The sequence below is a fragment of the Onthophagus taurus genome, chromosome 8, assembly GCF_036711975.1.
Source record: "Onthophagus taurus isolate NC chromosome 8, IU_Otau_3.0, whole genome shotgun sequence".
NCBI lineage: Eukaryota > Metazoa > Arthropoda > Insecta > Coleoptera > Scarabaeidae > Onthophagus > Onthophagus taurus.
Window position 1 is genome coordinate 1,715,290 of NC_091973.1, and position 16,034 is coordinate 1,731,323.

The window sequence follows — 16,034 nt, forward strand, 5'->3', positions numbered from 1 at the left end:
TTGTCATTTGGTAGACTCACATTTCGTGTTCAAATCGATCCAAAGATGAAATCTATTTAAAAAATTAAATTAAAAGTGCCATCTCGTTAAGAATAGGGCAAATCATAAAGTATATCGACCCCTTTTCTCAATTTAACAGAATATCTATTTAGTAGAATGAAACCTAACCTTAAATTTAAAAAAATCGATAAGGTTCATTTGAATATCGTTGTAATGAAGGTGACGATTTCCGATTAAGGACTTAATAAAAAATGTTAAATGCAGCTCGATTTAAATTAATGTTAAGGTAGCAGAGAGATTAATAAAAAAAATGGTAACATTCCGGTGGAGAACCTATAAATTTTCGCAACTTCTAAAGTAAGTAGCTTTAAAATGACGATTTTAATGTATTATTTCTTGTTGTTTTTAGTTATATAATACATCTAGCTCAAAAATGTGTTTATACAACAAAATCATTGACATATAATAACTGCCTAGACCAAAATTATGCAGCAGACGTTTGCATGGAACCCATGTTTTGGTTCGTTGATAACTTTACGAATACAATAGGACCGGTTTGTGGGTTTAAATACAGAGTCTGTCACGACGAGCTCTCTATATGTATGTTGCATATATTTTTGTGAAAATTTGCATATAGGGTGTATCCAAAGTGCTTGTTTCAACTAAAATATTTTCAATTTTCTCCATATACAGGGTGGTTCAGTTTTTAATCAGGAAACTTTACTAGGATGTAGTACTTGCCAAAAAACACAAGTTTTTTATATACACATAGGGTCACAACTCTTTTGTTTCCGAGCTATGAGCTGTCAAAGTTGAGCCAAAAATTTACATTTTATCTTTTATTTCGGGTATGAGTAAACCACAGAATTTGAAATTTTGTATGTATGTACTACTGGTTCATATCTTATTTTCAACCATACCTTAAACTTCCCTAGCGCCCTCTAAGGGGATGAAATTCACAACGTGTTTGATTTTTTTATAACAACTTCTTAACGCCATGGAATATTAACATAAAAAAATATGGGTTGTAAAGCTTATTCATTATTGGTACGTTTTTGTCTCTTTAGTTGTTTCCTTAAAGATAATAGTTTTAGCGTAAAAAAAGAAAATATGCTACATTGGACTGTAAAGCGCTGCTATTATTAAAAAAAAATTTTTCTTTATAGGTGGCTATGGAAGTTGTGCACTTACTAGGATCTAGTACTAACTAAATAACACCAATTAATTGTGATTTTCATAAGAAAAACCATAAATAAGATTAATGCCTGTCTGAACAAATTACGTTGTTTTAAACAATATTAAAAAATTGATGCTCTTGCTTAATAACCGTCAAAAATTATTAATAACCAGAAATAATTATGAGGATTCACTGTAAATAAAACTTACATGTTCTCAGAGCTAACTTTTAGAATAATTTTAGCTAAACATGGCGGCATATAGCGGTACATGGCACGATATTTTATTTTTTTACACGGAAACTATTAACTATAAGGAAAATACTAAAGAGACAAAAAAGTACCACTAAAGAATAAGCTATACAATCCATATTTTTTTATGTTAATATTCCATAGCGTTAAAAAGTTCTTATAAAAAAATCAAGAGAGTGGTGAATTTCATCCCTTTAGAGGGCGCTAGTGAAGTTTAAAGTATGCTTGAAAATAAGGTCTTAACCAGTAGTGAATACGTACAAAGTTTCAAATTCAACGGTTTACTTACAGCCGAAATACAAAACAAAATGTAAATTTTCGGATCAACTTTGATCGCTCATAGCTCTAAAACAAAAGAGTTGCGACCCTATGTTTATATAAAATACTTGTGTTATTTTGGCAAGTACTACATCCTAGTAAAGTTTCCCGATTAAAAACTGAACCACCCTGTATTATACCGGAAATGGACCCCAACTTTGTTATTTTAAATGGAATGTACCAATTTTTATTGAATTTTCGAGATATCCGCTAAATTTTAATACAATTTGATATAAGTCATCATATGTCTAGAGTGCACCATTTTTGAAATATTTCAGTTTTTTCAAAAATGCAACCCTTCAGAATAAAAATTATTTTTTTATATTACACTTGAGTCTACTACTAAATTATTACTTATTTTTTTTATATTTAACACGCTATACTGTTTTTTTCTCTTTATATACTTTATGGTGAGGTGGAAGAACAATATACAGGGTGTATCTGAATGACTGCAACAAACTTCAAGAGGTGATTCTTTAGTGAATTTTAAGGGTACTTTGATATATCAACCATGGGCGACTTCGGCTCCCCTAAGGAGCTACACCCCTCCAAAAATAGCGGAAAATTTTGGTTTAATTTCTTTTGCTCAAAAACCATAAACGCTAGGAAAATGAAATTTGGGAAATATGTTTAACTCATAATAAGGCACGTTTTGACCCTACTTGTACTTTCAATCTACCCTTCCAAACTACTAAACGTAACCACCCCCGTTCAATTTATGCCTAGATTTTTTTTATGACGATGATAAATACATTGAAAAAATTTCAGTTAGATAGATAAAACTATTCTAAAACTTTTTTGTCTCTCTGATGTTCTTCTAAAAATTAATAATTTCTGAGAAAAAAAATAATTAAGCAAACACTAATTGTTAAGCTGTAGGGTTGTTAATCGAAAGTTGGAATGAATTTATAATGAAAAAATCTTAGTAGGCTTTGCAATCTTTGTCAGAAATATTTTTGACGTTTAAATATCAGTTGGTTTTCTTACTTTATTATTGTTTTATTTAAAATTTTGAAACGTCGAGTGAACGAGCGTAAATGCGATAGAACTTTATTCAAAAATTAATTTGAAAAACAATAATAATACAGTAAAGCTTCGCTAATCCGAATCAATTAAAACCAGCTCAATTCTGACTATGGAAGCATGCGGATTATTGAAGTCATATTTAAATATTATCAAAAAAGTCTTATAAATACTTATTTATAGATTTATTGTACTAGATAATATATGCAATACATTCTCATGTTTTACTTTTAATTGCTATTAAATTAGCTGATAGTTTGTCCCAAGCATTGGCAAGCATGAACACAGCATCCTTAATAGAAATATTCTTCAGTGCTTTGGAAATATCGTCTTCCTCTATAGATAGAACATGTTCTAAGAGACTTTTCCGGTAATACACTTTCGTTAAACGAAATTTATTTTGATCCATAGGTTGGATAAGTGGAGTACAATTGGGTTGGTATAACGTAAACAAGTAACTATAAACTATAAAACTAAACGTGTTCCAACTTGTTTAAACGGCCACACAAAAAGACCGTTAATTCCGATTAGCGAATCTTCTAGCAATTTGGATTGCAAGGGACATAATGCAAATTTCACGTTTTCTAATTTTGTTCGGATTACAAGGGAATTTGGATTTGGGGGTGTTTGAATTAGCGGAGCTTTACTGTAGTAAGAAAAACTGACATTTAAACTTCAAAAATATTTCTGACAAAGATCGCAAAGCCTACTAAGATTTTTTCATTCAAAATTCATTCCAACTTTTGATCGACAACCCGTTGTTTAACGGGCAGTGTTTGCTTTACTATTTTTTTTCTCAAAAATTAGTCGTTTTTGGAAAAATTTCAGAGAGACAAAAAAGTTTTAGAATACTTTCATCTATCTATGTAAAATTTTTCTAATGTATTTATCATCTGCATAAAAAAAATTTTCGCAAAAATGCAAAGGGGGTGGTTACGTTTAGTAGTTTAGAAGGGTAGGTTGAAAGTACAAATAGGGTCAAAACGTGCCCTATTATGAGTTAAACATATTCCCCAAATTTCATTTTCCTAGCGTTTATGGTTTTTGAGAAAAAAAAAATTAAACCAAAATTTTCCGCCATTTTTGAAGGGGTGTAGCTCCTTAGGGGAGCCGAAGTCGCCCATGGTTCATATATCAAAGTACCCTTAAAATTCACTAAAGAATCACCCCTTAAAGTTTGTTGCAGTCATTCAGATACATCCTGTATATTGAACCTCACCATAAGATTGATCAGTTGTTTATTGGAAACCATTTTTAGTTGTTTATTCTGAAGTGTAGTACATTGTGATCAATAAATATTATTATTATTATTATTAAATATTCTCGGGGTTTGCACAGAAAGAAACCTGTGAAAAGATTTAAAAAAAATTATACAGGTGGTCAGAAATTTGCGCCGAATTTCCAAAAACTTAATTTTTTTTAAAGGCAACCCCAATTTTTTCCTTCACCAGCGTATTATACGTTGAAAAATAAAGGAACTTTCTCATTACATCCCTATATCTAAAATGTATGGTTTTCATAGAAACTTAAAAAAAAATTTTTTTGATTATTATTAAATTTAAAATTTGATTGTACCACATACATATAGACTCAGCTCGTCGTGACGGACCCTGTACATTTTAAAACGTTTTATTAAGCTTTATTTTTCTTAAAGATATTTGTAGTCGTCGTCGCTGGTTTAACAGCATCCGTGGTTGTTATCGCATATTATATAGGTCTTCCTTATTGGTGGAACCGAAATCCTTATATGTGCGTTTTCTTAGTCATTTTTGGAAATTGGTTGTTACTTAACGTTTGTTTTCATTATTATATGGCTGTTATTACTCCGCCTGGATATCCACCCCAAGTAATTATAACAATATTTATTACATAACGATTATTATTAATGTTTTAGGGAGAGTTAATCACCGAGGCTGTAAGCATTTGCAAAAAATGTATATCACCGAAACCACCAAGAACTCATCATTGCTCCGTTTGTAATAAGTGCATTTTAAAAATGGACCATCATTGCCGTATCCTTAAACACAATAAATTCGTTTTTATTTTAATAAAAGCCTTAAGTAAAAGTTAGCTTGGTTAAATAATTGTATAGGATTCCAAAATCATCGTTATTTTTTTATGTACATGATTTATACGGTAGCTGGGGTGTTATTTTTAATTTTAGCCGGATTTGAGTTGGCTTATGAAGAGCTCTATTTCGCAATCGACGACGCGGATGAACCGGAATTGGAGGGACATCCGGTTAAATTTAATAAAACGGGTGCAATCATTCCAGTAAAAAATTAACAACTTAATTATATCGATATTATAATTATTTTTGTATTAAAGGTAGATGTCGCCTATTTAGACCCCGTTCAAGACTTCGATTTACAAAACGACGAACTCCCCACGACAAGTTCTTGGAGACGTGGAGCTTTAATATACATGGCACTATTAAATTGCGGTACTAAATACATTCAATAATTTTAAATGTAACTAAAAAATAAATTTGTAGCTGTTTTATTGGCGTTAGGTGGGTTAATGTCGTGGCATAGCCGATTGATCGGGAAAGGTGAAACAAGCATAGAAGCGAATATTAACCGAACAGAAACCCAGCGATTAGCCAAACTTGGGAAAACTTACGTAAATCCCTACAACTTTGGAAGTAGGCAAAATTGGCGGATGTTCCTTGGATTGGTTCAAGGACGTTCGTGGTTAAGACACATCTTATTACCCTCAGCTCATCAACCGGAAGGAGACGGGCTAATTTGGCACACCGTTCACGATAGGCTCTCACACATCCATTAACAAAAAAATAAAAAAAAATTGTCTAATTAGAATTTAAGTAAATAATAAAAGCATTCCATTTTAAAATGTTATCTTTTTCGTTTATTTACGCCGCCCGTTACAAGAAAAACATTTCACATCAAAATACAAAAAACTTTTTTTATTAAAATATAAATAGAAAAAGAATATTGCGTCTTATACAGGTGATCCAAAAGCGGGTTTGTTAAAATAAAGTTATATACAATCCAGAAAATGAATTAAAGTGTTCACTTTTTCCATCAATCATTTTTTACAAAAATAAAAAAAAAATCTTTCGAATCACCTCGTTATCAAAATACTGCAAGAGAAAAATATTTCCGTCATTTTCATATCTTCACGTTTCAAAATAAAAAAGAAAAAATCCTTATGTATATAGAAAATAAATAGCTTTCTTATATCGTTAATATCCTAAAAGTTTGTTTTCCCTACGAATCGGACTGTTCGGAGAAATTGTAAAGATATGTCGAACCGGAAACGAGGCTATTGTTGTGTGTGGTCGTCGAATTGCCGTCGGACGGCAACGGAACCGGTAGCGGCTTTGCAGGTTTTCGCGGCCGGTAACTCCCTCTCGAACCCTGATGCGCGGGACCGGAAGGCTTTAAACGCGGTCTTCCGGGACCTCGACGCACCGCCGGCGTCGTCCCACTATTTCCAGCAGACGTGCTCGGCACCGACGATGACGACGAGTGACGCGTTTCCGGCGTTGATGACGTCGGAACAGCAGCTTCAAACATATACGAAGAATTGTATTTCGTTTGTTCTTGAGATGAATCTAAATTACATAAAGTTTTCAAATCATATTAATTCACATTAAAAAATCATGAACCTTTACCTAATGTAGAGGTAGAAGGTGTTGATTGTGAGGTAGAATTAAATCGTCCCAAAGCTGAAACGCGTCTTGATCCGCGAGGTCGGCCTCGTTTTGATGCCCCTCGACCTGGATTCCGAGGTTTTGTGGGTCCAGGATGTGAATATACTTGTGGTTCTGTTAAATAAATTAATATATTAATAATAATATAAAAAATTTTATCAAAGGAAAAGCAAAATTTGAAGATTTCAAGATTATGTTGGTGTTGTATTCAACGGTAGAGGTCGTTAACCTGTTTTTGGTGGATTATCTCGGCCGCAAGCGACCTTGGCTTTATCGGAAAATGTCGTAGATTCTTATCAGTTAAGCCGCTGCAGTATTTATTAACCAGTTTTGGGTGAATATGGTTTTAATTAGAGATAATTTGAAGCATATAGAGTAGAATTAAATTGAAAAATTTTTTACTTGAGGTTTGTGTGGTCCATTCGCAGTCGACGTCCATAAGATCATTTTCAACGATTTCATCGGCGGCTATTTCCATGCTTAAATCCATTAATGGGCTATTTGGAGTGCTATCCATTAAGGATCCTTCGCAATACCCGCTTTCTTGACTTTCTTTTTTTAGTTTTTCGGCGGTGGTGGTGATATTTGCTTTAGTTGAAGCCATGTATTTTCGTTTTCTGTCCATTTCTCGCATATCTTCTAAATGTCTTCTTTCTTCCGCTCTTTGTCGATCTAAAAAAAATATTAATATTAAAACAAAAAAATTTTTTTTGGGATTATTTACATTTTTGTTCGATTTCTTCATCGTCTAATAACAAAGAAACAACTTCTTTCGGTTTTAAAGTATCCGGTTTGAAATTGCCGCCGCTAATAACCAATTTTTGAATTTCGCTTTTTTCTCTAGCTCGTTCTAAAATTCTTTCCTCAATCGATCCTTTACAAATTAATCGATAAACGGTGACTTGTTTAGTTTGGCCTAATCGGTGAGCTCTGTCCATGGCTTGCTGATCGACTGTGGGGTTCCAATCGCTATCGTAAAAAATCACAGTGTCCGCGGCGGTTAGATTGATTCCTAGACCTCCAGCTCGGGTTGAAAGTAAAAATACAAAAATATCAGTCCTAGCTTGAAAATCAGCGACCATATCACGTCTTTCAGAAATTTTTGATGACCCATCTAACCTCATATATTTATGGTGTCGATGCCACATATATTCTTCTAATAAATCGATCATTTTAGTCATTTGGGAGTAGATTAAAACGCGATGCCCTTCTTCTTTTAATCGTTTTAAAAGCCCATCAAGCACGGATAATTTTCCAGAATCGGTGACTAAAGTTTCTTTATCCGGAATTGTAATGTGCGACCACCCATGCATTGGCGATAAATTATCTAAAGCAGTACGAGGGATTGGGTGAAACTGGGACACCGAGGATTTTCGAGACAAATTTTGATTTGTAGCGTTACAAAAATGATAATTTAACGAGTTTAAGGACCAATCGTCAACGTGTCGCGCCCAATGATGGGCGACGCGACGCGATGGGCAAAATAATTGGGGCGCGTTTACAGTCACTTTAGGAATTACACTAAAAAGGAACGATGGGATCTCCGTTAACGTACAATCGAAAATTTGCGGCTTGCGTTCTTCGTAGATTAAATCGTTTAATTCCGCCTTTTTCTATTTTTGAAACAAAAACAATAATTAAATAGTTAAGAAATAAAATAAAGCGAGTTTTACTTACATTATCATCGATGTTTTTGTATCGAATATTTCGGTGCTCAATCGTTTCCGGCATAGAAAGTAACAAATGTTTAACGAACGTGTAAAAAACTTGTTTCCCCGTGCAATTTCTTGTAAAAACTAGATCTCGTAGTGTTGGACTCATATCAATCGAAGCCGGGCTCATTTTAAACTCACTCGAAACGTTTATATCTAAATATTTAGGTCTCGTTCCCGAGTAAAAATACCTATAAGCGTTGTTATATTGTCGCCGGGTTATTTCAAAAAAACTTTGCCACCTTAAAAAAATAAAATAAACCATAAATTTGTTTAAAAACTTCTTTTTAGTTTACCTTTTTAAGATATCACTATTAAAAATGCTAGAAGCTTCACCAATACTTATTTTAATGGAATGTAAAAATATAAAAATCGATTGTTTATCGCTTTTTAAACAATCATTAATATTGACGGGGTTAAAACAAAACAATTTAATTTTTTGAAACGTTTCCTGTCGAACGTTGAAATCAAAAATTTCATACGGAACGTTATACGTTAATGAGTTAAGAAAAATCGGGGATTTCGCATCCCGCCTTTCAAATAATTCGGGATGATTACAAACTTTCCGAAATTGCATCACCAAATTCATCAAGTTTGACGTGAAATTTTTATCAACGTTGTGACTATCACCACCTCCACCGCCAACCGTATAATGCAGCAAATCTTCAATACGAATTTTTTGTTTTAAAGCCATGTAAAGTAATTTTTGTCGCGTTGTCAACGGACAATAAAGCATTACTTCAATTTTATCCGAAAGTTCATTTTCGACATCTTTTTTTATTCGACGCAACATAAACGGCTTTAAAATCATGTGCAATCTAGATAAATGTTCTAAAACAATTTAAGTTATTTAAATCAAAATAAATTTTTTTTCTTACTTTCATCAATTCCCGTTTTATTTTCAGCGTGGCTTTCAATATCTTTTGAAAACCACTCGTTAAATTCTTCGTGTGAGTCGAAAAGGGTGGGCATTATGAAGTGGAGTAAAGCCCAAAGTTCCGCCATGCTGTTTTGGATTGGGGTTCCACTTAATAACAGTCTATTTCGACAATTAAAACCTAAAAGTGTTTTCCAACGCATGCTAAAAAAAGTTTAAATAACGATCTGAATCTGGAATGTTAAAAATGTAAAGGATCTCACCTATTAGTGCTTTTAATAGCTTGCGCTTCATCTAAAACCATGTACTGCCATTTAATCCTATTAAAGTATTTAACATCCGAGATAACGATTTGATAACTCGTTATTACAATGTGAAAACCACCGTCTTTAGTGTGCATCCCGTCGTGGTTCCAAAATTGCCTCAAAATCTTACGATCCGCCGGGTTTCCCCAATATGGAACCACTTTGAATGCAGGTACAAACTTTGCAAATTCTTGTTGCCAATTATGTAGTGTTGATGCTGGGCATATTACCAAAAATGGACCCCATAAATCTAATGTAAATAAAAAAGTATATTCAAAGCTTAAAAAATATAGTTGTGGTGCTTAAAAATAATTAGAAGATTTTTAACTTATATTTTGAATGATTATTATGAAACACATCTAAAGGAGGATCGCGCAGAATTCGACGTGCGGGACACATATTAAGAAATAAACCCAAAATTAAGAAATAAGCCTAGAATAGACCTAGAAACATCTTCATTGAGTCGGGCAAACATAGATCAGCTCAATATTACACGAATTTTTGGCAACACTCCTCAACAGGTACAAAAACATCCTGATTCAAAGGATCAGACAAACTATGACTGTTCGAGCCTTACCAGAAGAGGGATGGAGGAATAGAAAAGAATAGTGATTACAATGCGAGATGCGATTATACAGGGTGTCACATAAAAAACGCCCCAAGCTGTAACTGTTATTTACATTCCGATTTCCATGAGCCAGGTATCAAATGAAATGGTTTGATGAATACTATGTTTTATGCTACAAATAAATTTTTTAAAATTGCTCGGTATATTATTTTTTGCGCTATTAGAGAGAGATTTTTTTCTGAATCCATTGATGTATAATATATCCATTTTAAATTTTAGCAGAAAAAAACACCTGTATACAGAGTATCTCTTGTAATTGTTTTTTTAGATTCCACTATTCGTACAGTTTTGAAATTTTAGTAGCATGGGTTGTTCATTCGGAACTTTCGATCTACAATATTTTCAAGATGGCTGCCATATCCGGTCTACCGGAAGTAGCCCATAACATTAAATATAATCATTAAATATGAAGATAACCTCAAAAATATCATTTTTATAGCAGTGTATAGCGCAATCTGGAAAAAATTTCGAAAATTTTAATTGAAAATTTGATTTTAAATGAATGCAAATATTATTCAAAACACTTTTCGTGTTTCTCTGTATAGTACTATTCACAGGGAAATTAAAATAATTTGTTATTAATAATCAAGCAAGAATTTTTTTAAATGTTTCAAACGAACTTTGTTCTTAATTTGATTCTAAACAACTTTCATTTAAACATTTTTGTGATACAACCCTTAATTATAAAGACAACCTCAAAAATATAATTTTTATACCAGTATATAGCGCAGTCTGGAGGAAATTTCGAAAATTTGAATTGAAAATTTGATTTTAAATTAGTTTTTAAGCAAATATTATTCGAAACACTTTTCGTGTTTTTTTGTGTAGTACTATTCACAGGGAAATTAAAATAATTTGTTATTAATAATCAAGCAAAAATTTTAAAAAACGTTTCAAACGAACTTTGTTCCTAATTTGATTCTAAACAACTTTCATTTAAACATTTTTGTGATACAACCCTTAATTATAAAGACAACCTCAAAAATATTATTTTTATAGCAGTGTATAGCGCAATGTGGAAAAAATTTCGAAAATTTGAATTGAAAATTTGATTTTAAATTAGTTTTTAAGCAAATATTATTCGAAACACTTTTCGTGTTTTAACCATAATGTCTATGTAGTACTGTTCACAGGGAAATTAAAAAAATTTATTATTAATAATCAAGCAAAAATTTTAAAAAATATTTCAAACGAACTTTGTTCCTAATTTGATTCTAAACAACTTTCATTTAAACAGTTTTGTGATACAACCATTAATTTTGAAGATAACCTCAAAAATTACATTTTTATAGCAGTGTATAGCGCAATCTGGAGAAAATTTCGAAAATTTGAATTTGCAATTTGATTTTAAATTAGTTTTTAAGCAAATATTATTCGAAACACTTTTCGTGTTTTAACCATAATGTCTATGTAGTACTGTTCACAGGGAAATTAAAAAAATTTATTATTAATAATCAAGCAAAAATTTTAAAAAATGTTTCAAACGAACTTTGTTCCTAATTTGATTCTAAACAACTTTCATTTAAACAGTTTTGTGATACAACCATTAATTTTGAAGATAACCTCAAAAATTACATTTTTATAGCAGTGTATAGCGCAATCTGGAGAAAATTTCGAAAATTTGAATTGAAAATTTGATTTTAAATTAGTTTTTAAGCAAATATTATTCGAAACACTTTTCGTGTTTTAACCATAATGTCTATGTAGTACTGTTCACAGGGAAATTAAAATAATTTGTTATTAATAATCAAGCAAAAATTTTAAAAAATGTTTCAAACGAACTTTGTTCCTAATTTGATTCTAAACAACTTTCATTTAAACATTTTTGTGATACAACCCTTAATTATAAAGACAACCTCAAAAATATAATTTTTATAGCAGTGTATAGCGCAATCTGGAGAAAATTTCGAAAATTTGAATTGAAAATTTGATTTTAAATTAGTTTTTAAGCAAATATTATTCGAAACACTTTTCGTGTTTTAACCATAATGTCTATGTAGTACTGTTTACAGGGAAATTAAAATAATTTGTTATTAATAATCAAGCAAAAATTTTAAAAAATGTTTCAAACGAACTTTGTTCCTAATTTGATTCTAAACAACTTTCATTTAAACATTTTTGTGATACAACCCTTAATTATAAAGACAACCTCAAAAATATAATTTTTATAGCAGTGTATAGCGCAATCTGGAGAAAATTTCGAAAATTTGAATTGAAAATTTGATTTTAAATTAGTTTTTAAGCAAATATTATTCGAAACACTTTTCGTGTTTTAACCATAATGTCTATGTAGTACTGTTCACAGGGAAATTAAAAAAATTTATTATTAATAATCAAGCAAAAATTTTTAAAAATGTTTCAAACGAACTTTGTTCCTAATTTGATTCTAAACAACTTTCATTTAAACATTTTTGTGATACAACCATTAATTTTGAAGATAACCTCAAAAATTACATTTTTATAGCAGTATATAGAGCAACCTGGAGGAAATTTCGAAAATTTGAATTGAAAATTTGATTTTAAATTAGTTTTTAAGCAAATATTATTCGAAACACTTTTCGTGTTTTAACCATAATGTCTATGTAGTACTGTTCACAGGGAAATTAAAATAATTTGTTATTAATAATCAAGCAAAAATTTTAAAAAATGTTTCAAACGAACTTTGTTCCTAATTTGATTCTAAACAACTTTCATTTAAACATTTTTGTGATACAACCCTTAATTATAAAGACAATCTCAAAAATATAATTTTTATAGCAGTTTTCCAAAACTTGAATTGAAAATTTGATTTTAAATTACTTTTTAAGCAAATATTATTATTATTTATCGAGATAACTTTCAAATGGTTAAATCATGGTTAAAAAAGGGGTTAGTAATTATATATTCCTATAATAAAAAAAAAATTACCATGTTTTTCAGCTAAATGCGTTAAAAAAGCAATACTTTGTACAGTTTTTCCTAATCCCATTTCATCAGCTAAAATTCCACTAATTCCTTGATCATAAAGATTAGCTAACCAATTCATTCCGCGTAATTGATACGCTTTCAACGTCCCTTGAAAAATGGTGGGTTGAGTGAATTCCCCATCATCAGTATCTAAAGAAGTATCATCACTCAAACGACCTTGCCGGTCAAACTCTTGCGTCCGCGCCCTTTCGTTTCTAAACGCATCTTGCGCATTTTTAATCGCTTTTGATTTCATAATTTCACTATCATAGTCGTCTATTGCGGCTAATCGCGGATGTTTTTCTTCGTCTAATTGGCTAAGAATTCTTAATTGTTCTTCCGGTGATGTATCCCCGATTTTTTTCGACATAAAATGGGCGTAAAGCTCGGTTTGGGTGATTAAAAAGTTTAATTTGCGTTGTTGCCGTTTAGCTTCGATTAATTCAAAGTCCATTTTTCGTTGTTCTTCCGCTTCCTTTTCAAGTTTCCTTCTCATTTCTCTATCGACGCGTTTCGAACGTTTCCAATACGCCAAATTTTCACGCGCCAAACGTTTCATTCTCCATTGCAATTCTTTCACAGCCCTGGCAGATTGAAGCTAAAAAAATAATTAAAATAATTAATAAATAACTAAATTAATTAATTAAAAGTGTAATTACAGCTTTATTTCGAACGACTTTTTGACATTGCAACGCGATTTTTTTGCATTGTATCAACATCTCTTTGTGTTTATTCACTTTGGCTCGTTGTTGCTTGTTAATTTCTTTTTTAACCATGGCGGAAAATATTTTTTTTCGCTTCGCCAGCATCATTTCCTCCCATTTTTGTTTGGATTCGTCGTCTTTAAATTTTTTTGCTTTCGGTTTTTTAGCTGCAGGTACCGCGAATGTAACTTTTTGTTGTGGGGGTTCTTTTGGGACTTCTGGAGGTTTCATTACATTGGATTCTTCGATATGGTGCAATTCTATCGTGTGATCCAAGTCGAAATCGATCGAATCTTCCGGCATGGTGTCTCTTAGAACTTCAGGGAGCATGTAAAGGGGTTGTTGCTTTGAAGGAGATTCATCTTGTTTTAATCGTTTCTTTGGATATTTTAATGATGTTACTTTTTTGTTGTCGCTGTATTTGTCGTGATTTGATAATAACCCGGTTGAGTAATACTTATTCATTTCTATTTTTTTGGTGTTTCCCGCACACGAGTTCTTCTTTTTTTGGAGTTTCATTAAATCTGCTAATTCATTCGCTGGATTACTTCTTTTATCAATAACATCTTCTTGTAAAATTTCTGTTAACCAGTTACGGGAAAAATCAACATTATCTACATTAAATAACAAACTATCATTCCCATCTTCACCTTAAATTAAATATATGTTATTATGACCTCGGTCTATATGGTATATAATACCGTTTGTAAAATTTAAAGCTGATCCAGAATGATGATCAACACGAACAGTATCTTCATCACTATTTAAATTGTTCATATCTTTTTGGCATTCCTCTAAAAACACTGTAATGTTCGTGGCGGACTCAATTTTTTGTGTTAAAATGGGTTTTGAACTGCTGCTGCTAAGCATTGGGTCGCCGTCTTCTGGGTCCATCCTATTTTGAGGTTATAAAACGCTATGTATAAAACTAGGTATTAATAGTTCCTTAAACACGTAGGACCTTATTTAGCCGTAGCTAGTCATTTTTCGTTCGTTTTAAACACGCCATTAGTTTTAATTACGTTGCGGTTATTCATCATTCCGAAAACATTTTTCGAAACCTAACCTGTGATAAACTCTTTTATAATCACAAACAGTAGAAATTGCTATTTCTACCAATTGAATGTCGAACGTTTGATATGTAAACAACGTCACCAGCGACATCTATTTTTTAAAACCTTTTTTCTTATTCCCATTTATTTATTTATTATTATTAACAACTATCACACCTTTATTCATTAAACATTATTATTATTTAACTTAAATTATAATTAATAACAATGATCTAAAATTAATTTTCTACTAATTGACTGTCTGCTAAACATCAATAAAAAATAATAGCGACTGACATTTATAGATGTCACTCGAAATTTTTTTTTTAAACCGCAAATTTTGAAATACCATATCTTATTAATAATATTTATTTTACTTATTTATTTATTTTACTTATTAATAATAAGATATGGTATGAGAAAGAAATAAGTTTGATAATAAGTTATTATCAAACTTATTTTTTCCTCTTTCTCTTCCCCAGCTATCTCTGAAAGAATTCTTCAGATCTTCTTGGATTAAGAAGTACTCATTAATACTGGCATACCCAGAATCATCTGGTTTGTGGTAGAAATTCCAAGATTCTGCTGCCATTATTGTTGAGAATTTCTTCTCTTCCGTTCAGATCAACTTGTCCCTGTACTTCCTTCTCTGCCACCTCTGAATCTCCAGATTCACTCATAAAAAATGTCTATTAAGGTAACAGGAAGAAATAAATTACTAATAACAATTTGTTATCAAGGGAGGATGCATACACAAAGACGATTAAAACAAAAATGTTTGTGATTCACGAACCGAGGTGATAAATAAGGTGTTAAAAAATAAAAAATTTAATTGTATTCCGTCGATTCAAGAAATAACTCGAAAAAGAAGCTGTAATAATGAAGTATGAAGCGGAAATAGTTTCGTTCGCCATGATATGTAAGTTGCACCATTTAACCAAATAAAATGATAATAAATAAATGATTTTGTTGCAGTGGCACTCCTCTTGATTGTTGTACTTTTAATTCATATTTTTATTATGAAAGGAAACTCTTTGAAGGTGTTAAGGAAATATTCTGGAATTTTAGTCAAAGCTCCCCAACAATGGGTTGTGGAAAGAAGTATTAATGGTGATGCGTTTGGTTCTAATGGAGTTTACACCATCTAAACTGTGAAATTATAACAAAGATTTAAATTAATAAATTTTAATAATTTAATACTTTTTTCTCTTCCGCCTGCTTCAATTAGTAACAGAGTTATCTGGTGATGTCCTGACAAATCCGAAGAAAGCGGAAAAGAAAATAACAGACTCCGAAAATCGTGTTTGTAAAAATGTTTGCCAACATTTCTCTCATTGAAGAATAGTACAGGAATAGAATTCAAGAT

At 31.4% G+C, this 16,034-nt stretch overlaps 2 protein-coding genes across 2 annotated transcripts; one reads left to right on the forward strand and one right to left on the reverse strand.

Annotated features, from left to right (window-relative positions):
- The first annotated feature begins 68 nt into the window (after positions 1-68).
- Positions 69-5,626, forward strand: LOC111415192 (palmitoyltransferase ZDHHC16). The gene is made up of 7 exons (XM_023046750.2): positions 69-357; positions 410-554; positions 4,423-4,614; positions 4,663-4,780; positions 4,840-5,042; positions 5,097-5,211; positions 5,263-5,626. Exons 1-7 carry the CDS (start codon positions 311-313, stop codon positions 5,553-5,555), a joined length of 1,113 nt encoding a protein of 370 aa, XP_022902518.1. The 5' UTR covers positions 69-310; the 3' UTR covers positions 5,556-5,626.
- LOC111415143 (chromatin-remodeling ATPase INO80) lies at positions 5,609-14,755 on the reverse strand. Its single transcript, XM_023046686.2, has 11 exons — positions 14,318-14,755; positions 13,572-14,266; positions 12,874-13,510; positions 9,297-9,588; positions 9,035-9,237; positions 8,453-8,987; positions 8,122-8,398; positions 7,169-8,057; positions 6,847-7,116; positions 6,406-6,558; positions 5,609-6,345 (listed from the first exon to the last, which is right to left on the reverse strand). The coding sequence occupies exons 1-11, from the start codon at positions 14,508-14,510 to the stop codon at positions 5,999-6,001; spliced, it is 4,491 nt and encodes a 1,496-aa protein (XP_022902454.2). The 5' UTR covers positions 14,511-14,755; the 3' UTR covers positions 5,609-5,998.
- Between the last annotated feature and the right edge of the window lie 1,279 nt (positions 14,756-16,034).